The sequence below is a fragment of the Corvus cornix genome, chromosome 4A, assembly GCF_000738735.6.
Source record: "Corvus cornix cornix isolate S_Up_H32 chromosome 4A, ASM73873v5, whole genome shotgun sequence".
Taxonomy (NCBI): Eukaryota; Metazoa; Chordata; class Aves; order Passeriformes; family Corvidae; genus Corvus; species Corvus cornix.
The window spans coordinates 20,351,101-20,372,011 of NC_047058.1; the positions used below are offsets into that span (position 1 = coordinate 20,351,101).

At 55.4% G+C, this 20,911-nt stretch overlaps 1 protein-coding gene across 6 annotated transcripts; it reads left to right on the forward strand.

Annotated features, from left to right (window-relative positions):
• The first annotated feature begins 630 nt into the window (after window positions 1-630).
• Window positions 631-20,904, forward strand: PHKA1 (phosphorylase kinase regulatory subunit alpha 1). 6 transcript variants are annotated; one of them, XR_005604732.1, is made up of 34 exons: window positions 631-738; window positions 844-961; window positions 1,067-1,225; window positions 1,715-1,762; window positions 2,298-2,466; window positions 2,833-2,915; window positions 3,091-3,171; window positions 3,598-3,696; window positions 3,811-3,957; window positions 4,280-4,333; window positions 6,216-6,338; window positions 6,455-6,550; window positions 7,286-7,393; window positions 7,575-7,653; window positions 8,084-8,218; window positions 9,267-9,376; window positions 10,015-10,159; window positions 11,117-11,195; window positions 11,604-11,779; window positions 13,503-13,679; window positions 14,055-14,149; window positions 14,315-14,454; window positions 14,577-14,733; window positions 14,894-14,973; window positions 15,173-15,251; window positions 15,338-15,467; window positions 15,843-15,944; window positions 16,344-16,459; window positions 16,757-16,795; window positions 17,785-17,829; window positions 18,046-18,245; window positions 18,748-18,801; window positions 18,939-19,139; window positions 19,391-19,564. XR_005604732.1 is itself a non-coding variant. In XM_039572371.1 (34 exons), the coding sequence occupies exons 2-34, from the start codon at window positions 884-886 to the stop codon at window positions 19,562-19,564; spliced, it is 3,729 nt and encodes a 1,242-aa protein (XP_039428305.1). In that variant the 5' UTR covers window positions 631-738; window positions 844-883; the 3' UTR covers window positions 19,565-20,904. The 6 variants fall into 6 exon arrangements, 5 of the variants coding, with proteins under 5 accessions (XP_039428305.1, XP_039428307.1, XP_039428309.1 ...); XM_039572371.1 differs by having other exon boundaries at window positions 18,075-18,245; window positions 19,391-20,904; XM_039572374.1 differs by having other exon boundaries at window positions 632-738; window positions 11,604-11,683; window positions 18,075-18,245; window positions 19,391-20,904.
• Window positions 20,905-20,911: the final 7 nt, after the last annotated feature.

Genomic DNA, 20,911 nt, shown 5'->3' on the forward strand with positions numbered 1-20,911 from the left:
GCGTGTGTGTATTTCTGTGTGCTATGGACACGTGGAAATGCAAAGGGTGTGTGCACAGCTGTGTACACATGTGCGTGTGGAGGTATGTGTGCACACGAGTCTGCCTGTGCATGTGTTCCAGTGCGGGTGTGTGCACACCTGTACGTGAGCATATGTGTGCATGTCCATGTCCCTATGTGCACGTGCACACCTATGGACGTGTCCATGCCTCTGTCCACGTGTGTCTGTGTGTCTGTCCATGCATCTAGCATACGTGCGTGTGTCCATACAGACCCACACTGGTATGTGTATCCGTGTGTCCGTCTGTGTGTCTATACAGTCTCACACCAGTACGCGAACTCATCTGTGTGTCCCTGCGGTCCCACACCAGTCCGTGTGTCCGTTCCACACCGGCACAGGTGCGTCCGCGCGTCCGCCCCTGTGTCCGTGCGTCTGCCTCTGTATCCGTATATCCGTGTGTGTGTGTCCGTGAGCCCCTCTGTGTATCTGTGTGTCCGTCCGTGTGTCTGTCCTTGTATCCGTGTGTCCGTCCTTGTAGCCGCGTATCCATACTCAGCGTTGCTCGGCCTTCGCCCGGCAGGCGGCCCCGCACGCCGCCGCTCCCCCGCCCTCGGAGCCGCCATGGCGGCAGGTCCTGCGCAGTCGGTAGTGAGCGCCCCGTGGGCCGAGGCCGCCGCCGGCGAGGAGCGCAGGGCAGCGCGGCTGGGGCGGCCGCTCAGGGGCTGCGGTGGTGCTCGGGTATGGCCATCGGCGGCACGGACCCGGCTGTGCCGCGGGGCGGAGCGGGGAGGGGAGGGGCGGAGCGGGGCGGGGGTTCTGAGAGGACCCGTGCCGTCCCGCCAGTGCCAGTGCTAGTCCCGGTCCCGGTCCTGCTGCCGCCGTCATGAGGAGCCGGAGCAACTCGGGCGTGCGTCTGGACAGCTACGGGCGCCTGGTGCAGCAGACCATCCTTCGCCACCAGGTGCGGACCCTGCCCGGGAAATGGGGAGCAGACCCGCGGCCCCGGCGCGCCCCGTTGGCCGCTGGGCCAGGGCAGTTCCGTGGGAACGGTGTGTCCCTTCCGCAGGACGCGGTGACGGGGCTGCTCCCCGCCAGCGCCGACCACCAGGACGCCTGGGTCCGGGACAACGTGTACAGCATCCTGGCGGTCTGGGGTCTTGGCCTGGCCTACCGCAAGAATGCCGACCGCGACGAGGACAAGGCTAAGGCCTACGAGCTGGAGCAGGTAGGAGGGAGCAGGAGCCGGAGGCGGGGCTGGTGTCACCCGGGGACTGCTGTCACCCCGGTCTGGTCAGCCTTTGGCACAGCTGGGCCAGGGGCCCAAAGGCAGTGCAGTGAGGGCAAGGACACGGGTGTCCCCCGACCCAGGAGGCAGTAGGAATGGATGTCAGAGCCTGCTCTTCCCAGACCACACTGGAGCCCAACCAGAGGGTCTAGACCTCTGGCTCTGGGATGATCTGGGGCCACAGCCCTTCTCTCAAGGGCTGGGGAGCCATGTCCTGCAGCCATGTCCTCTGTCCCGCTGCACAGCATGGCAGCCTGGCCTTGCTGGCAGACCAAGAAATCTTCCCTCTGCTGTTGCCCAGGGGCTGTGAAAATGTAAGCGGGGGCTCTGATTACAGACGCTGAGCCCCACAAAGGTCAGCAGCCAGCTGATCCTGAGTCAGGGCTTCTCCTATAGAGATTAACAAACCTGTTTTCCTTGTTCCTGCAGAGCGTGGTGAAGCTGATGCGGGGGCTGCTCCAGTGCATGATGAGACAGGTAGGGGCTGGGGAGCAGCTCTGAGTGTCAAGTGGTCTCCCTAAAGCCCAGCTATGCCACAGAGTCCTAGCTGTGCCAGCCCTCCCCAGCCTTCCCTGATGAGCAGAGGGAAGGCCCCTTCCAGCAAGTCTTGAAATAAATTCTGAGTGGGCATCTGTCCTGGGTGTGATTGAAGTTCCAGAGCTGTGGGCTGGTGGCCAGTGGAGCCTTTGCCAGCTGCTCCCTGTCTCTTGGCCTGACAGGCGCTAGGACTCTGCAGTTCTCCTCCCTGAGGGCGTTTGGGGTAACCCTTTTCCCTCTGCATGGTGCAGCTGTGGCAGTGGGCCCTCCACTGCTGCAGTCCTGTGCTGCAGTGGCATGTGAGCCTGCACTCATTGCCTTGGTGCACGGAGGGGCTCAGCCCAGGGGTTGTGGAATTTCTGCCCTGCCAGGCACAACTCCATATTCTCCACTCATGGCATGGAGCAGCCCTTGGTTCGGGAGCTGTCTGGAGACAGGGTTCAATGAATGCCTGCGTCTCTTTGCCCTTCTCAAGGTGGACAAAGTAGAGGCCTTCAAGTACAGTCAGAGCACCAGGGACTGCCTGCATGCCAAGTATAACACCCACACCTGTGCCACTGTGGTAGGAGACCACGAATGGGGTCACCTACAGATGGATGCTACTTCCCTCTACCTCCTCATGCTTGCACAAATGACGGCCTCAGGTAATGCTGGGGGCTGCCATTACAGCTTTGAGCATGCTGGTCTTCAGGTTCACGAGAGTCTCAGTTTGGGTGCAGCTTCCTGGGTGCCAAGCTGCTGCAATGGCTTCCCTGATCCCCACTATTTTTTGTGCTCACAGTACCTGAGGTGGGTTTGGGCCCCTTGATGTCGATCTCTCCAAAAGCCCCTGTTTGTCTGAAGCCTTAGTGCTGCCATAAGAGGTGGGAGTGGCGATGGGGTCAGCTAGGACGTGGCTCCCATTGGGCAGGCATGCAGTGGGGAGGAGTCCTCCCTGGGTTCCTGCAGCCCCATCCTGGGTACTCTTGTGGGCTTGGAGTGGCTAATGTGAATTCTTCCCTGTGCTTCAGGCCTCCACATAATTCACAGCTTGGATGAAGTCAACTTTATCCAGAACCTCGTGTTCTACATTGAAGCTGCCTACAAAACTGCGGTGCGTAGCATGTGCTGGGGAAGGGGGGTGTGCTCCAGTGGTAGAGATACTGCACTGGTGTCTAGGAACAGCTGTGGGTTCCCCCTGAGCCACACCAGCACCTTCTGGAAGCACCATGGATGGGTGGGATTCAAAGGCTTGCTGGGTGTGTTCTGAAACAGTGCCTGGTTCACAGGACTTTGGCATATGGGAGCGTGGGGACAAGACGAACCAGGGCATCACCGAGTTGAATGCCAGTTCTGTCGGCATGGCCAAGGTGAGCTGGGAAGAAATGCTGGCTGGGGGGGAGTGAGGAGCACCAGTGGCCCTGAGATGCTTTTTGACAGGACAGGCTGGGCATGTTGAACTGCTGAGTCTCAATGCCCCATGCAGTGATAGGATCCTGGGGAGCAAGACTCTTCTTCTTGTACACTGGGATAAAACTGTGCCCTTCTAGCCTGAGTTTTGCCTGAACTGGGAGTGAAAAGTTCATCGGGGGTGTGTGGCAGAAATGTCCCAGGCCCTTTTGATGTCTGGAGCTGTGGTCCCATTTCAACCAGAGATGTTCTGCAGCCACAACAGGATTCAAATTCTTTTAAATTTGGGCAGTGCTTTACACACAGCAACTAGCATGGAGTGAGAGCTCTTTCAGATGAGCAGCGTGGTGAAGGACATGCCTCTTTGGGTCTCACCGTGCTTGCAGGCTGCCCTGGAGGCACTGGATGAGCTGGATCTCTTTGGAGCCAAGGGAGGCCCACAGTCAGTGATACGGGTGCTGTCGGATGAGGTGCAGCACTGCCAGGTGAGACCCACGCAGGCGCTATGCTGTTGCAAGAGGAACTGTGATCTGCTGGGTTTGTGGTGTGAATGATGCCTGGCCTGACAGCCTAACAACCTTTCCTTCCCCTTTGCCCAGTCCATCCTCCACTCAATGCTGCCCAGGGCCTCCACATCCAAGGAGGTGGATGCCAGTGTGCTCTCTGTCATCTCCTACCCGGCATTTGCTGTGGAGGACAGTGAGCTGGTGGAAATCACCAAGCAGGAGATTATCACCAAGCTGCAGGTGAGCATCTCTGCCCTTGTCTCACTGTTCCCAGGAGACAGCTGCAGTCCAAACTGTTGTAGCCCTTTTCTTTCCAAAGACATGTACAGTGGTGGGTTGCTGGGGCATATCCTCTCCCAGTCTGCATGACCTGTGGCAGGGGTGTGCAAAGAAGCAGCCCTGTGTGCTGCGGCCCCGGGCTGTGATTGTGGTACCTGAGCGCTGGGTGAGCAAGGGAGGGGATGTTTGGCCGAAGGAAACACCGTGCCCCTGCTTCTGCATTCAAGGTACAAGATATCTCACACTGTGCCTCCTGCTCAGCAAATCTTTCTCTCCCTTCCAGGGGCGCTATGGCTGCTGCCGCTTCCTCCGGGATGGATACAGGACTCCCAAAGAGGTGTGTGTCCTCAGCCCTGCTGCCTGGCAGAACTTGACTGCCAAGCAGCAGCCCACCTGGATGCAGCACAAAGGCTGTGTTGGGGACCCTTGGGAATACAAGAGCCCTGAGTAGCCCTAGGCAGTGTCATGGATCTGGGCAAGGCTTCCCAAAATGCCAGAGCTCATTGCAGAGGTGGTATGTCTTACCCACACCCATAGCAGACGGCCAGAGGCTGGCTCTGCCTGCATCCTGGAACCCAGTGGTGTGTCTTTCTTAGGCTGGGAGAAGGTGGAACAGCATGGGAGCCCTGCTCAGGTGGGCTCTCCCAGGGCTGCACCTGAGCGAGGGCTGGAGATCTGGGGAGGTGACTGTGCAGAGCCGTAACCCAGTGGCCTCATCTACGGCAGCTCTGTCGCTGTTGCGCACAGGGATGGCAGAAAACGACATGAGTTCAGGTCAGAGAAGCATGGTCAAAGCCAGAGCTAAGACCACATTTAATGGAAAGCTCATCTTTTATAGTGTGGTTCGCAATAAAGAAATTACATGATTGGCCTATTCACCCACCACCTCTAAAGGTGATAGGTTGAGCGGTATAACACCCATCTGTAAATATTATTTTTCCATGTACCCAAAACAATATGCAGTTCTCATAACAATAATGCAGCTGCAAAGAGTTTACTTTTCTCTAACTGCTTTCTCATGAGAGACTGCGTGAGAACAGAAGCTTCTCACAGGAAAGCTGTGAGAAGCTTGTGAGAAGCTGCAAGAAGCTCTCTACCAGCTTTTTAGCATCCACACAGCTCTGGAGGTCACAAAGCTGCTTCTGTCTCTCCTAGACCAGCTGTCAGCTTGGGTACTGCCAGAATGGCCCTGGGAGCAAGTGGAGAGTTTGCTGCTTTGGGGAGAGAAAACAGGAAAATTTTATAAGCAACAGTCTCATTTGATAACCACTGAACTAGGAAATGATACTCAGAGGCTCTTAAGTCATCACCAGCTGTGCTTCTGAAAACCTGCCCATAATAGGCAGCGTGTGTGGCTGCCCCGCTCCAGAGCGAGAGAGAAGCAGGAGCATCCCCAGTCCAGTGTTGCCAGTGCTTGTGAGCTTTGGCAGCATGCAGAGTTGTGGATTACTTACTTCTGGGGAGCTGTGAGTCATGGAAAGGGCAGCGGTGCCTTCAGAGGCATTCAGCTAGCTGGAGTCAGGTGGGATTTTGGAAGCTTATGGCTGGAGTGCAGGTAGAAGACATCTGCATCTTCTGTCCTCTCTGCCTGAATAGTCTGCTAAGGCCAGCACTCTCCCTTCTCTGCAGCAGACAGAGCAGTTAGCAGGGAGGGCCGAGGAAAGGGCACTACACCACACAGACCTGAGGTGGGAGGACTCTGTGCAGGCAGCTCTTCATCCTGACAGCTTCCCTTGTGTCAGGCTCACAGTGGCACCACATGGCAGGAGGGCCCTGGAGGGACTTCTCTGGCCCTGTGTGACCCGCCCAAGCCCTCTCAACTGGCTGGGCCAGCTTGATGATGCTGGAGGAGACAGATGCTGAGGGGCTCAGGCAGAGCAGGCAAGGCAAAGGGGACCCAGCATGGCACAGGGGATGTCATGTTGTTGCTGTACAACAGCACAACATCTGGGGTGTTCTGGGGGCTCTGGGGTGCTCTCCTGGGGACCAGGTACACCCCAGGAAGGGTAAGTCTCTCCATCATCAATGCAGGAGTCTCAGGAGCAGGTAGTCCAATGGAGGAAACAGAGGCTGCAGTTGAAACTGCGTTTCAGCTTTGTCTTGGCCATCTACAGAGGAGGGCTGGGAGGACATTTGAGGCCGGGGTCTCAGGAGGAGGAGAAGCCCTGTCAGTTTGAGAGGATCCTGTTATGTACCACCTCCTTTGATGTCACTTACAGGACCCCAGACGCCTCTACTATGAACCTGCAGAGCTGAAGCTGTTTGAGAACATTGAGTGTGAGTGGCCTCTCTTCTGGGCATACTTGATGATTGATGGGATTTTCAGTGGAAACATGGAGCAGGTAAGAGAGGCAGGACCTACTGGGCTGGTGAAAAAAAGTCCCTGGCAGGAGAAGTGTGCAGGGGAAGGATGCAGGGAGCCGTGATCGGTGTCAGATTCCCTCTCCTCTCTTCTCAGGTGCAGGAGTACCGGGAAGCCCTTGAGGGGGTTCTCATCAAGGGGAAGAATGGGGTACACCTGCTGCCAGAGCTGTACAGTGTCCCACCAGATAAGGTGAGTGATCTTGTGCTATGGTGGGAAGCAGGAGCGTCTTACAGAATCACAGGATATTCTGAGTTGGAAGGGACCCACAAGGATCATGAAAGTCCAACTGCTGAAACTCCTGGTCTCTATTAAGTTTTAAGTGCTTATTATGCCAAATTGTTAGTGAAGGGGCAAATGTAATGCATGGAAACCTCATGTATGAAAAGGATGGCTTGGAGCTGTTATGAAACCATGTTGGATAAAAATTGGTTTTTTTCCCCCAAAGCATTTCTTACTCCCATACGCAAGAGTTATTTGCTGATAGTCTGCTTGCTTGGAGGCTGAGTGCTCCAAGAGCTCAGGACAAGCAGACCTGGGCTGAGTAGGTGGTGCTGAGCTCCTGTTCAGTGGTGAGGGGATTTGTGTGGGACTGGGGTAAGAGCACTGGCCTCCTGATGCCCAGGTCATCCAGGGGAGATAAGCTCCTCACCAGTATCAGAAAGCATCTCTGGGAGCTCCTGGGGCATGTCAGTCGTTCTAGTGGGATAGTCTGAGCAGCTGATCTGTTGTCTGACACGGATGCCGGGGGCAGTCATAGGAAGAGAGGAGGCGTGTAACCAGGCTCTTTCGGACCCTCTGTGACAAATGCTGTTGTGGGGCCTTGTTTTAAACCTTGAACTGCTGGACTTCAAGATGCAGTGAGAATGCTTCCTTCAGCATCCTGTGTCTGTGGATCCCTTCTTGACCTCCTGGCTTGTCTTCCAGGTGGATGAGGAATACAGGAACCCACACACTGTGGACAGGATACCCATGGGCAAGCTGCCACACATGTGGGGACAGTCCCTCTACATCCTGGGTTGTCTGATGGCTGAGGTAGGGTCACCCTGAGTGCTGGGGAGGGCTGTGCGACCAGGTCTTGAGCTGTGAAGGTGCAAATGCTGCCACTCACCACGGGGAAGTCCCCCAGGACCTCTTAAAGGTGGGTTGTCCATAGGCATCACCCGTTCTATCCTGCCCATAAAATGTTAATCTCTTTATACCTTTTTTCCCCCAGGGGTTTCTAGCTCCTGGTGAAATAGATCCCCTCAACCGCCGTTTCGCGACTGTCCCTAAACCTGATGTGGTGGTCCAAGGTGAGGGAAAGGAACCAGTCCCAAACCCCTAAGCCTGGCAGGTGGGGGGACTCTTGCTGTGCAGAATTCGCAGAGGTGGCTCTGGGATGGCTCTGCTTACTGGGTTGCTGCCAATACAGCCCAGTCTCAGCTCTGGCCAGGTGGGTGGAAGATGGGTTGCAAGGCCTTCCATTTCATTCTGTGTTGACCCACAGAACTATCACGTGCTGCAGCCTCCCCTGCAGAGAGGTTGAAAACTGTCTTCCTGCCACTTGGTGGGGAAAACTTGTGTGTATAGAGTGTTAGGAGGGGCAAGGCAGACTTGTGCAGTGGGAGCTGGTTCCCAAGGGACCCCAGACAGCTTCCTCTCTATGGGGTGGTGCCTTGTATGTGTCCCCAAAGGCATGGGGCAGTGCTATCACACCCTTGTGCCTCTGTTTTCCATCCGCAGTGTGTATCCTGGCCGAAACAGAGGGAATCAAGGCAATCCTGCAGAAGGAGGGCATTGATGTGGAGACTGTGGCGGACGTCTACCCCATCAGAGTGCAGCCTGCTCGCATCCTCAGTCACATCTATGCCCGGCTGGGTGAGCTGCACTCCCTGCTCCTGCAGCAAAAGGAGTGCAGAAGGGTCTCTCCCACCCCTGGCACTCCTGCTCATAGACACTCGTGTCCTGCTCTCTGCCTGGCTGATGAGGATCCTGCTGCCCATTTCTAGGCCTGATAAAGCCACTCATGCCCAAGGGGAACAAGGTGGCAGGCAGTGCTGTTCAGCATGATTCTGACAGGGATAGAGCTTTGGCTTGCAGTTGCACAGTCACCCCAGGGACAGACAGAGACTCTGATCCCTTTGGGTTGAACCTGGTGTGGGCAGGAGTTGTCTTCTGTTCCTGTATTCAGATCTGGGTGGGGGAGGCCAGCCAGACCCCAGGAAGTCCCTGGGCCGTCCCTGTCAAAAAGAGCCTGAAGCTCAGGCAGTATGGCTGTTGCTGGGGGGTGGGCAGGGCTGAGTGTGACGGGGGGATGTGCTCACCTCTGCATGCTTGCTTGCTCCTTGATGCTGCAACCCCTCGGGCATGGAGTTTGTTGTGCAGGAGCCAGAGATTTAGTGTGGGCCAAAGGAGACATCTGATCTGCTGTGATTTAATTTGGCGGCTAATTTAGGCCACCAAAAGGCCAAGTGTGACATGGGCAGGGGGAGCAGCCTGGTAGCTGCCAGAGCTGATGAGCAAGGAGTGATGCTGTTGCTGCACCATCCTGGGCTTTGGGAGTAATCCAGGAGCAACTGGAATGCTGATAGAGCTGTCAACTTGGGGGGGCCAGCCCTATGCAGAGGGGCACCTCTAGCCCTGCTCCAGCTTCTGACATACCCAAAGACCAGGAGGTGTGACATTGCAGAAGTCAGGAAAGGCTGTGTATCGCTGTTTCAGCATGTCTCTACCCCTCTGGGCAGGTCTGGGGACAGAGAATTACTGTCCCTTCGAGCTGTACCAGCTTGACACAGGGTTCTGGGGTATCCCAACCACAAACCAGCACTTCCCTGCTGGTTTGTAGCAAGAGTCCTGGCACTACTTGCTGCTGCGGCCCCTTTCATGAGGAGGCTTGTACTAAAAACTCCTCTTCCTGCCCTCCCAGGCCGCAACAAGCAGATGTGCCTTACTGGACGGCCCTACCGGCATATGGGTGTCCTTGGGACCTCCAAGCTCTACAAAATCAGGAAGAGCATCTTTACCTTTACCCCACAGGTGGGTGACATTGCACAGGCTCATTCCCAGCTATTCTGTGTTATGAAACTGGGCAGGATGTTTCTTCAGTGGCTGGGTTATTCTAAGGTGTGACCCAGCACTCTTGGAAGAGCCTGGGACTGTGGAGTAGTCCAACTCTGTGGCATGAGGCAGCACAGTTAGTGGTCCTGGCTGTGTGGATATTGCAAGGTTGAGCCTTCTAATGATCAGTATTGGAAGAAAATCTCTGCTCACGCTGACAAGGACACCAGGAGGAGGCTGATGGCAGGCCAGAGGACAAGCAGTGTCCAGGGGACAAGCAGTGTTGCAAGCCTAGCACTATGGGGAGAGCATGTTTGCTTGGAAGAGGCACAACATGGACTGGCTGTGTGGGGCCTGGATGCTGCTGCTGCTGAGCTGTGGCGTTAGTTACCTCCTCATATTTGTTAGTGGCCAGTAGCTGCCCTGGGGGTTGAGGGTTCCTTGCTAGGCTGTACTAGCACCTGCCAAGTAAGGTGGGATGAGCCATCAGTGCAAAGGAGCTGCCCTCAGGGCAAGCGTGGCCAGCTTGACCATGTGCCTGTGGGAAGACATGGGTGGCACTATAAGAACCTGGTGACTGCATGAAGGGCCCATCATGTCTCCTGCTGTCCTCACAGTTCATAGACCAGCAGCAGTTCTACCTGGCTCTTGACAACAAGATGATTGTGGAGATGCTGAGGACGGACCTCTCATACCTCTGCAGCCGCTGGAGGATGACTGGGCAACCAACCATCACCTTCCCCATCTCCCACACCATGCTCGGTATAGATACTCCAGCGTCACAAGGCATTTGACTAGAGCAGCCCTGGGAAATAGCTCTGCAGGAGGGAGTGGGGAGATGTGTGACCATCTCAGTAACAGGGACCTGGTGAGGGTGGAGTAGCTGGTAGTGTCCTGTGAAGAGTTTACTGCTCTGAGGAGCCACGCTGAGTGGTCTGGCATCTCACAAGGCAGGGCAGGGCAGCTGGTCTGGCATCTCACAAGGTTGCCTGTCAGGCACTAATGCCTGCAGCTCAAGGGCTGTTTGCTGGCACTAATTGAATTGAATACAATTGAGGCTCCAGACAAATAGGCTTGTGGGAAGGCCTTTTCGGAGCAAGACCAAAAAAGCAATTTGTGTATACAAGTGTTCTTGATGCTCTTTCTGCATCTTCACTCTTCCCTAAGACTGAGCACCTGCTAAAGGCTTTCCTAGTCAACAGAGAGGGGAAAACAGTAAACCAGGAGCAAAGGCACAGAGCAGAACTGGCTTGCCTGCAGCAGCTCACGGCTTCCCTGTGAGCCTGGTGCAGGGGGGTGACTTTGTTCTGCTTTAAGGCCTTTCTGTCTTTCCTTGTGTATTTGAAATCCCGTTAATTTCTCAAGCATGCCTTTTGCTGTGGTGCCTCTTGCCCTCAACAGCAGTCCACTCATCTGCTGCCTCATGTGAAAGGCAGAGACAGAGCAGGGGGCTGTTAGGTGCTGCTGTCTGGTACTGTCAGCTTCAGCCCATGGTGAAGCCTGGAGGGCATCCTGGCCTGGTTTTCCTTGAATCCAGCCTGGACAGCCCAGAATTTCCCTTTTTGGGTGGTGCTCTTGGTACCACAGTCTGACCATGTACCCCAGAGTAAGGGTCTGGCCATGGTGCTTTGGGTGTCTGAATGCCCACCTGGTCCTGGCTTACTTGCTGGGAGCAAGTTTGAGCGTGAGAGCCTGACTGCCTGTGCCTCTTCTACACAGATGAAACCAGCAGCAGTGTGCACCCCACGGTGCTGGCGATGCTGCAGAAGCTGCAGGATGGGTATTTCGGTGGCGCAAGGTGAGTGCAGCTTCCTGCAGTGCAGGAGGGAGAGGGCTGGTGGCCTCCAAGAGCCTGGTTATGAGGATACCTGCTAGGCAGAGCATAGGCTGTGGGGGAGCAAGCTGGGGAGGATACACTGGGGTGTGCTAGGCTATCAGTGTGCCCTGGGGCTATGATCCAAACAGAGGAGATGAAAGAGAGGAGATAGCTCTTCATGTCCTCAAACCCATGGCTGCAGGATTCCTCTGATAGCTTTTGGGCAGCCCTTCCATGCCCACCCGTAGCTGAGAGAGTTGCAGACAGCTAACGTAGACACCAGTGTATGTATGCTCCTGGTGAACGTGTCTCTCCCCATCAAAAGGCCTGTGAAGCCAAGGGTATCACCTCCCCTTTCCTCTCCATGTGACCTCCCTGTCTCTTGCCCAGAATTCAGACCGGTAAATTGTCGGAGTTCCTGACAACGTCATGCCGAACGCACCTCAGTTTTATGGACCCTGGGCCAGAGGGTAAGGTCTTTGCCAAGAGTTACAGGCTCAGCAGTGACAGCTTTGAGAAGCTAGACACCGAGGAGTGGCTGCATGGCTTGCAGGTAGCAGAGGATGGTAAGGGAGAACAGGCCAGTCACTGCTTTGGGCTGGCAAATGCCTAACTCACCCTTACACCCATAACACCCAACCTCCCTGCCAGCATCCACGCTGTGTTCTTCATGTGCTTGGGTTCTCACCCTGTTCTCATCTGACCCTCTGTCAACCTTGTCTGGAATAAGCGGCTCTGACCTTCATAAGCTGCTGTGTGGAGAAGAGATAAAGGGTTGGCAGCCTGCTTCCGCTTGAGAGTTGTGGCTGAGGGTCTTTGATGCAGAAATGGCGGTGCAGAAGGTGATAGCACAGTGACCAAGGTGGTGGGGAAGAGCCACCATGTCCCTAATTAATCTGTTTTTTTCTCAAAGCCTTTGCCCCTCCCCTGGGCAGAGCTGCTCCAGTGAGTGCCAAATTGAAGCCTTACTGCTGTGTAGAGAGTACCTGAGAATGCCTTAGCCCATCACAGCATGAGGGACCCCACCTTGTGCTGGGACCATGGCAGGATACAAGTTTTGCTGTCCCCCATGCAAGCAGGCCTGGGGACATCTCCTATGTGACCTAGCACTGATAATTATCAGCCTTCCCACTATCTGTTTTACCTCTGCAGCTCCTGCAGCCAGTGTCTGCACTGCTGGGACTCTGTTCATTTTTCTTGCCCTTCTCTCACTTCGCCTGCAGCCTCCTTACAGGCTGCATCAGGGTTTGTCCAAGGTGTCTGCTTTGCCTCCCAGCTCCAGTGAGAGGATCCGCCTGGCCTTTCAACAGCATCTCAAAGATGCTACATTTTAAGGTTTCCCATGGTCAGATGCTGCACCCAGGCAGGTGAATGTTCTCAAGGGTGGTGCTTAGAAGATTTTTCCAGCCTAGCCTTCAGGCACTGGCATGAGGCATTCTCTCAAGGGGTGGAAAGGGGATGCCATGCTGCTTCAGGTGCAGTCTGCAGCTCACCTCCTGGGGCCAACACACCTCCGAGTTTGCCAGCTGGAGAGCAGCATAGCTTTGCCCTGGCCCACTGTAAGTGCATTGACAGATCTGTGTTTTATCTGGGGCAATTCCCCCCCCCAGGGGCACCCCCTCACTTTTACCTCCTGACTGAGCAGAGACCTGGCCTTTGAGCACCCTCTTCCATGCTGCTGTTAGCACGTGGTGCCTCTGGTGCTCCTGATGTGGTGTTGGGAGCTGCTTGAAGCTGGGCAAAGAGCAAGGCAGAAACCATAACTCTTCCTGTAATTCCTACTTAGAAATAACTGTTGCAAAACCCACCTTGCCTTGCTCCCTTGCTGCAGTCCTACTTGGAAGATGCCCTTGCTGTGCTGGGGTGCTTGTAAGTGGTCTCTGCTTGGACAGGCTGCCCCTGGCTGTACCTCCCCACTTCTTCCCTGGAGGGATGGAGTGTGAGGGTTTTCCCACAGGGTTTGAGTGGCACACTCCTATCCTTGCTCGGGCTTGGATCAGAAACGTGCTGCAGCCCTATTGCTTCCTTTGTCAAGGGGGGACTCAGAGGGAGCTCCAGTTTGGGGCAGGCAGTGTCCCAGACAGAAGTCATGCAGGAACGGGGTGCTTTGTGTGCCTGGCTGCTGGCACTGTCCGTTAGTCCACCTGGCTGCCAGCACTGGCCCTACATTGTCACTTCATGCAGCCAGCAAAGCTTTGTCCCTGCTGAGGCACAGCTGGGAGCTCTCTGGGCTTTTGGGTGCCACGACTCAAAGTGGCTGAACCCCTGCTCTGCTGCCTTCCCTTCCAGAGGACACCTACGATGAGGTTACTCAGTACTTGGATCACCTGCTGCAGCACACGACTCCCCAGTCAAACCTTCCTCCCACCACCCAGCGGGGAGGGCTGAGCCGCTTCAGGGCTGCTGTCCACACCACCCGCGACCTCATGTCCCTGGCATCCAAGGCCAAGGACCTGCATGTCCAGAGTGAGTAATTCCAGCACCCTCCACACCTTCCCAGGGGTGAGGTTGAAGTGCTTTGGGAGCTTTCACAGCTGTATGATGCTGGGGTTCCTGTGGATTGCAGAGGAACTAAGCCTTTACCTGGGCAAAGGCACAATATGTCCGTCATGTTAGTCCTGGCCATGGAGTTGGTGCCTGTGCAGCCCCATGGAAACTCAATAAAGGATGGCAGCTCCCTGCAGTGTTCGTCTGAATGGGTAGACAGGAGCTGCTTCTCCCATAGCCAGCTTCTCTGCAAGGACTGCTGGGGGAGCAGTGTCAGAGTGTCTGAGGTAGTTTGGGGCACAGTCGTGGTAATTGGGGCTGGACATGTCTCTGCCAACCTTTGGTTTTTTTTAGATGTTGGGATGTATGTCCCCAGCAGGATCTTCCAGGCATCCCAGCAGTCGGTCAAGCTGCTGAGTTCACCCCACCAGCATGACTTGGATGGCAAGGTGAGCTCTGTCTCTCCCAGACTGAGCTATCCTTTCAGCTAGAGCCAGTGTCCTTGCATGACTGCAAGGGGAAGGCTTGTTGTTTGATGAGGGGGAATATGCATGGGTCCTTTGGTGCAGGGTGCTGGTGGTGCTCATCAGCAGCACGGGTCTCCCTTCCCCCAGAGCCATGCACTCTATGCAGAGATGAACTTGCCCCGTGATGAGGATGGCAACGTGGACTGCAAGGCACTGGTGGACCAGCTGCGCATCTGCCCCACGCTGCAGGAGCAAGCAGACATCCTTTACATGCTCCACATCCTCAAGTAGGATGAGCTCTGTATCCTGAGGGCTCACTATGCATAGAGGGGTTTGGCACAGCCCACAGGGCCTGCCAGGGAGCTGTGACAGGCAAGCTGATGAATATAACCCAGCACCTCCTTCGCAGGGGACCTGAGTGGCACACGGGGCTTGATAGTGAGCCTGGCCCCACTGTCAAGGAGCTCCTTACTGAGCTGTATGTGCGGGTGGGGGAGACACGCCAGTGGGCCCTGATCCGCTACATCTCTGGCATCCTCAAGAAGAAGGTTGAAGCTCTGGATGAGGTAACAGCTTTACAGCCAGCCTCTAGCAGGCTGAGGTCTGTCAGGGAGGAGGCAGCAGAGTGAGCAGGTGAACCATGACTGTGTCAGGTCTGTGTCCCTCTGCCTTGTGCTGAGCCCCCATATCCTCAGCTGTTGACAGTGGCTGCCTTTCTGTCCCCAGGCCTGCACTGACCTCCTGTCTCACCAGAAACACTTGACGGTCGGGCTGCCCCCAGAGCCACGTGAGAAGACAATCTCCACGTGAGTATGGCACCTCTCCCTCCCCAAGGATGCTGGGCTGTGTCTGGATGTGAGCCTGCTGCTCTGTGGTCCATGGGCAGGAGTGGCCCTGGGAGGCTGTCCCCAGCCTGTATCTCTCCTCTTGGGACTGTACAGACTGGGAGTATGCAGGGTTTGCTCTGCTGCCTCTCACCTGCTCTGCTGTTTGTTCACACCCCAGCCCAATCCCCTATGAGGAACTTGTTCGCCTTATTGATGAAGCCAGTGAGAAGAACCTCAGTGTGTCCATCCTCACCCAGGTGAGGGGCCAGGTTGTCAGGGGACCCCACAGCTGGGTGTCTGCCCTGGTGAGCAGCAATGGGGTGATCTGCCTCTGCCCCTCCAGGAGATCATGGTGTACTTGGCCATGTACATACGCACACAGCCTGCACTGTTTGCTGAGATGTTCCGCATCCGCATCGGGCTCATCATCCAGGTGATGGCAACAGAGCTGGCACACTCCCTGCATTGTTCAGGTACATGCGGCAGGGACAGCACTGTAGCTGGGGTAGGTGTTGTGATGCTTTGGGCTCTGTCGGCCGGAAAAAAGTACTGTTAAAAGTGGGCAGCTCAGGCTAGGACAAGACCCTGCATGGAAGTGCCAGTGTCTGCAGCTGGACCTGTTCTTGAGCAGCACAAGCAAGTGATTGCACTGCAGTCTCCATCCCAGCATGTGTCGGGCTGGCATGGGGAAGATCTCATGTTGCAGGCAACACCTGGAGCTAGTGTATGTCCTTGCCAGATGAGCTCCTGTACCAGCGCTCCCCCTGCTCACAGAATGGCATGCAGGGTAGAAATGTCCTAGGAGGACTGTGAGGCAGGCTACAAAATCACAGTTCTCTTCTCTCCAGCTGGAGAAGCCACAGAGAACCTGATGAATCTCAGCCCATCAGACATGAAGAGCCTTCTCTACCACATCCTCTCTGGCAAGGAGTTTGGGGTGGAAAGGAGTGGTGAGTCTTGCAGCAGAGAGCATCTCGGGGCAAAGCTTGAGTGCAGAGCATGGCCAGATCTACATGTTCCTACCTGTGAGGGGTGTCCCTGTTCTCCCCCATGTTCAGCACAGATGCTTCAGTACTGGAGGGGTCCAGCAGGAAGCTCTGCTCTTCATAAAGATAGTGCTGAGTGATTTCTGGGGTCAAGCCCGAATCTCATGGCTATTTGAGCTTTGCTTAGTTTGGCACTTGACCTGGTTGGGTCTGAATTGAAGCAGTTCTGTTCTGCGCTCATGGCTCTCTGATGCTATCATGTTAGGGGGCAAGGGCGTGCAAAGGTACCAGTGCCTGGACAGCGATGAGGGATGGCCATGCCTTGAGTGATGTTGCCCACTCTAGACCTCTCTTCCTCTCCAGTGCGTTCAGTGGACTCGTCGCTCACCACTGCTGTCTCCATCTGTGACATGGAAGCTGTCGGGACCACCAGGCCTGAGCACACTGGCCTCATCAGGCTGAAAAGTGAAATCAAACAGGTGAAGCCACTTACAACAGGTCTTGTGGGTGAAAACCAGCTACAGACCAGGCAGAACAGCTGGAAGAGTGGGAGACACAGATGCTTCCAGGAGCTAATTTTGTCTCTAGTCCTGCCCTCGGGGGAAAATTGAGGTGAACCTGGTAGTGGGTGGGGGTTGCTCTAGCAGTTCAGGGGGAGCACAGGGGTGCTTGAGAAGGTGCAGTGGTGGGGAGGACCATGTGGTGTCCCAGGTGTGGCTAGTGTCTTGGTGGGCATCTTCCAACAGCAGAACCTTGATTTCCTTCTTCTCTTGCAGCAATTGGATAAACGTTGGCAGTCTCTGCCTGGGAGTAAGGTGAAGCCCTCCTGGTCCTGCAGCCTCAGCTTTTGCCCCTCATGCCATGCACCAGGGCAGCTTCCCTGCATGCTCAAGTCAATGAGCTTCCCTCAGCTGCTGCAGCAATGAGTTGGCTTCCCCTCTAAGCAGGCTCAAGGCTGCTGTATTCAGGTTGGGGACGGAGGCTGGCTCCCTGGAAGAGGTCAGCATGGCTTAACATGCTGTGGCAGCCCAGGGCTGACCACTGCCCACAACCTTCAGGAGCTCCCCTTTGAGTGGGACCTGTTGTGTTTGGACTAGGAAGGTAAAAGGCTTCCCTGAGCTGTGGGCATACTGCCATTACAGCCAGCTGGGAGCTGTGCTCCGGAGCCGCTGTGCTCAAATACATTCCATTATACCCACAAAATCTGCTGAGCAGGATGGCATGATGCTTCCAGTGCCATGACCAGTAGTGACTCTGCTGGACAGTTCACTGGATCCTGCCTGCAGCCTCCCCAGGTATTTCTTCTCTGAGGAAGGAGGTTTCTGGTCAGCTGCAAATGGCAAGGACCTCCTCTTGTGCCTGGCATGTGTCCAGGAGGAGTCCTGAGCTCTAGAAGGTGTCTTCTTGTCCAAGAGACAGAGCTTGCAGGGGCCAGGCTGATGCAGCAGGTTTAGGGCCAACTTGCTGCAGTGTGAAACCTGACATCACAGAGGGCTGTCTCTGGGCAGTGACCTTGCTACTGGTCCTCCTGTCTGCTTGAGACTAAATCCTTGCCTGTACCAGCAGCCAGCAGAGCAGTAGCAGTCCTATTCCTGTGTGCAGGCCAGCACAAACCCACTGCTTCTGCGGCCCTGGCATGTGCAGCCCTCTGCAGCTTTCCTTTCAAAACTCCATCTCCAGCTCACCCTGGCCCTGGGATAACTGCCCTGTGACCTGACCCTGACCTGTGATGCTGGTGCTATTTGCTGTGACCACTGCCCTGCTCTGGCATGGTCTGATTTTCATCTCTCCCTTTCTCTTTCAGCCCCTCAGTTTGCAGTCCGGGGACACCGACCTCAAGTCCTCTCTGGTAACCTGTGTTTGTTGGCTGCACGCATGGGGTCTGTCCTGTTTGTGGCTGCAGGAAGGAGCTGTGCTTTGGGGGGTGCTGCAGGGAGCTGGGGCTGTAAGGTGGGCTTTGCTGGGGGCAGGGGTGGCAGCTCTGTCTTGGGAATGAGGCTGGAGAACTACAAACTCTTGAGCAGCAGCAGGCTGCATTCCTGAGGGATATTTAACTTTGCAGCAGTCTCTGTGGTTCTTGTTTTGTTTGCCCAGTCTGCTGGGCACACAGAGCTGCTGGGCAAGGGCTCCTTTTCAAGCATGCTGGAAGACCAGGGCAGTAAGGACAGCCGGCAGGGCCAGTGGCAGCGGAGGCGGCGGCTGGATGGGGCCCTTAACCGTGTCCCTGTGGGCTTCTACCAGAAGGTCTGGAAGGTCCTGCAGAAGGTGAGCTAGATATCAGCTGGTGCCTCTCCATGTATGTGAGCCTCTGGTCCCAGGCACCAGCCTTGCCACAGGGACTTAGACTCTCAGGGCTGGTCCCTGATGTTTAGATCTGTGCTTCATTACAAGGCCTGCAGCTGACCTTGGAAAGCTGTGGAAGACCTGCACTTGTAGTCTTGTAGGACTTACCTCAGCATGTATCTTGCATAGGGGAGCTGGGGTCTGCTCATGCATCAGGCAGACAGGGGCATGGCTAGAGCCACAGTTGAAGGTGCTCTGGGCACAGCCCATCCTCAGCATGGTGAGCCAGGGAGCAGAGCCCCATGCAGGGGGGCTCTGGCTGACACTGAATGGATGGGAAAGGAGTGATGCTATGTGGAGTCAGGAGGGGGAGCTGGGGTGCAGCATGCACCAGTGTTCAAGTGGGAGCAAGTTTGTGGGCTGGACCTGCATATCTTAGCATGGTTATCCAAACCATAACTATGATCTCCTTCTTGTTCTGCAGTGCCATGGCCTCTCTGTGGAGGGCTTTGTTCTTCCCTCCTCAACAACCAGAGAGGTAGGAGGTTCATGTGAATGGGGAGTGGGGCACATGGGTTGTTGTGTGCTGGTTACCCTGGGTGATTGCCCAGCATAGCTCAGGAGTTGAGCAGGTGATACAGTGCTCTAGGTACACTTCTTTCTCCCTCCTCACAGATGACCCCAGGGGAAATGAAGTTTGCTGTGCATGTGGAGTCTGTCCTCAACCGTGTGCCCCAGCCAGAATACAGGCAGCTGCTGGTGGAAGCTATCTTAGTGCTCACCATGCTGGTGGATGTGGAGGTGCACACCATTGGTGGCATCATAGCTGTGGAAAAGATCTTGCACATAGCCAATGACCTCTTCTATGAGGAGCAGGTAGGGGCCAGGCCTCACCCAGGGCTGCTGGCTACATTCCACACAGCTATGCAGGGCTCACCCACTTGGAGAGCCCTGCCTGTTGTCCCCATTGTGTTGATGGGGGACAGCAAAGCTGTAGTGTCTTCCTCCCACTGCTCACCATCAACATGTCACACTCTGAGTGCAACAAAGGGTGCTTCGGATAGAAGCTGATACGGGATTGCCTTTCTTCCTAATGATGCCTTTCTCCTTCCCTGTCTAAAATCCAGAAAGCCCTGGGCGCTGATGAGCACATGCTGGAGAGGGATCCTTCGACAGGCATCTGCAGCCTGCTGTATGACAGTGCACCAAGCGGCCGGTTTGGCACCATGACCTACCTGTCCAAGTCGGTGGCCTTGTACGTGTATGACTTTCTGCCCACAGATGGCTGTTCCATGCAGTAGCTCTTGCAGTTCCTCACTGGGTTGCAGGTGCTCTGGGAAGGTTGTTTCTTACAGCTTGTAAAGATGGTTAGTTTAGTTACTAGGTTAGTTTGCGAGGCAGCCTCTGTCACCATCTCTCCTCCCAGCCCTGGCCTCTTGGTGGGTGAGAGGCCCTATGAGGAGCTCCACAGGAGGCATGTGTCCTAAACTGACCTGTGCCTGTGCGTGGCCTTTGGAGCAAGGAAAAGGCTGAGCTTTGAAGCATGCTTGTGTTAGAAGGTTCTGTCTGCATGACTCCTCCTGAGCCATCACCCCCAAAAAGACCTCTGTCTGAAGGACTTGGAAAGGGCTCCCCTGACCAGACCTGTGTGCTCAGCATTATAATGCTCTCTGACCAGCTCACACTCTCCCTGCCTCCAGCAGGTTTGCAGTTTTTAACCTCTTCCACGCTGCTTTGTATTGCAAATCTGCAGGATTTATACTAGTGTACTTGTTCTTCCTGCTACTATTGGAAAAGCTTTGCTAGAGGAATAGCGGATGGTGCATAAGCCTTTCTCCCAGTACATTCAAAATCAATATGGTCCAGCCCAGCCACAGCTGTGCTGCTTGGAAGCAGGCAGCCCCTCACCCCCCCCTCCCCTCCCCCTGGGGGTCCTGTGTTCGGAGCTGGGGAGGTTGTGGTAGCCAGGATCCCGTTTACCTCCAAGCTGTAGTACAAGGCTTCTGGCTGGCTGGGACATGCCAGTGGCAGCCCCTCTGTGCCATCTGCTCTATCCCGGGCAGGGGTGCTAGTGGCCAAGTCACAGGTTCTTGAGCTCTCATGTGCTCTGTGAAGCAGCTCTGAGCTGGCTGCTTGGTATTACCTGTGCAATCAGAGCCATGCTTTTAATGCTCATCTCTGGCCTCTGTGCCATCTCCCACAGCCTGGCACAGAGAGGGGTGGGGACACAGTGGATCCCTGCTCTGATCTATCCTGCAGCTCAGCCCCCACTCAGGATGGTGTGGTTGGACTGATGAGGATCAGGCACACACTCCACAAAATGGTGGAGGAAGTGGGGTTCCCTTTTGGCTTTCCCTCCCTAAGACTTCACGTGTGCTCCAGTATACTCAGCACATCGAGCAACAGGCCAAGACCCCTCACTTGAACCCTCTGACCTTGCAATGTCCTACAGCTTGTCACAGGCCAGCCTGATACCATCCATGTCCCCTTCCAAGCCTGGTTTACAGCTGTCAGTGAGCAAAGCTCTGAGCAACCTTTCCCCTTTGGGAAAGGTTGATCTCATCTAAAACCAGCATGCCTTGTTAAAAAACTATTAAAAAATCTGAAATTGTGGCAGTGACATCAGCCACCAAGCCATGTATTCAGAA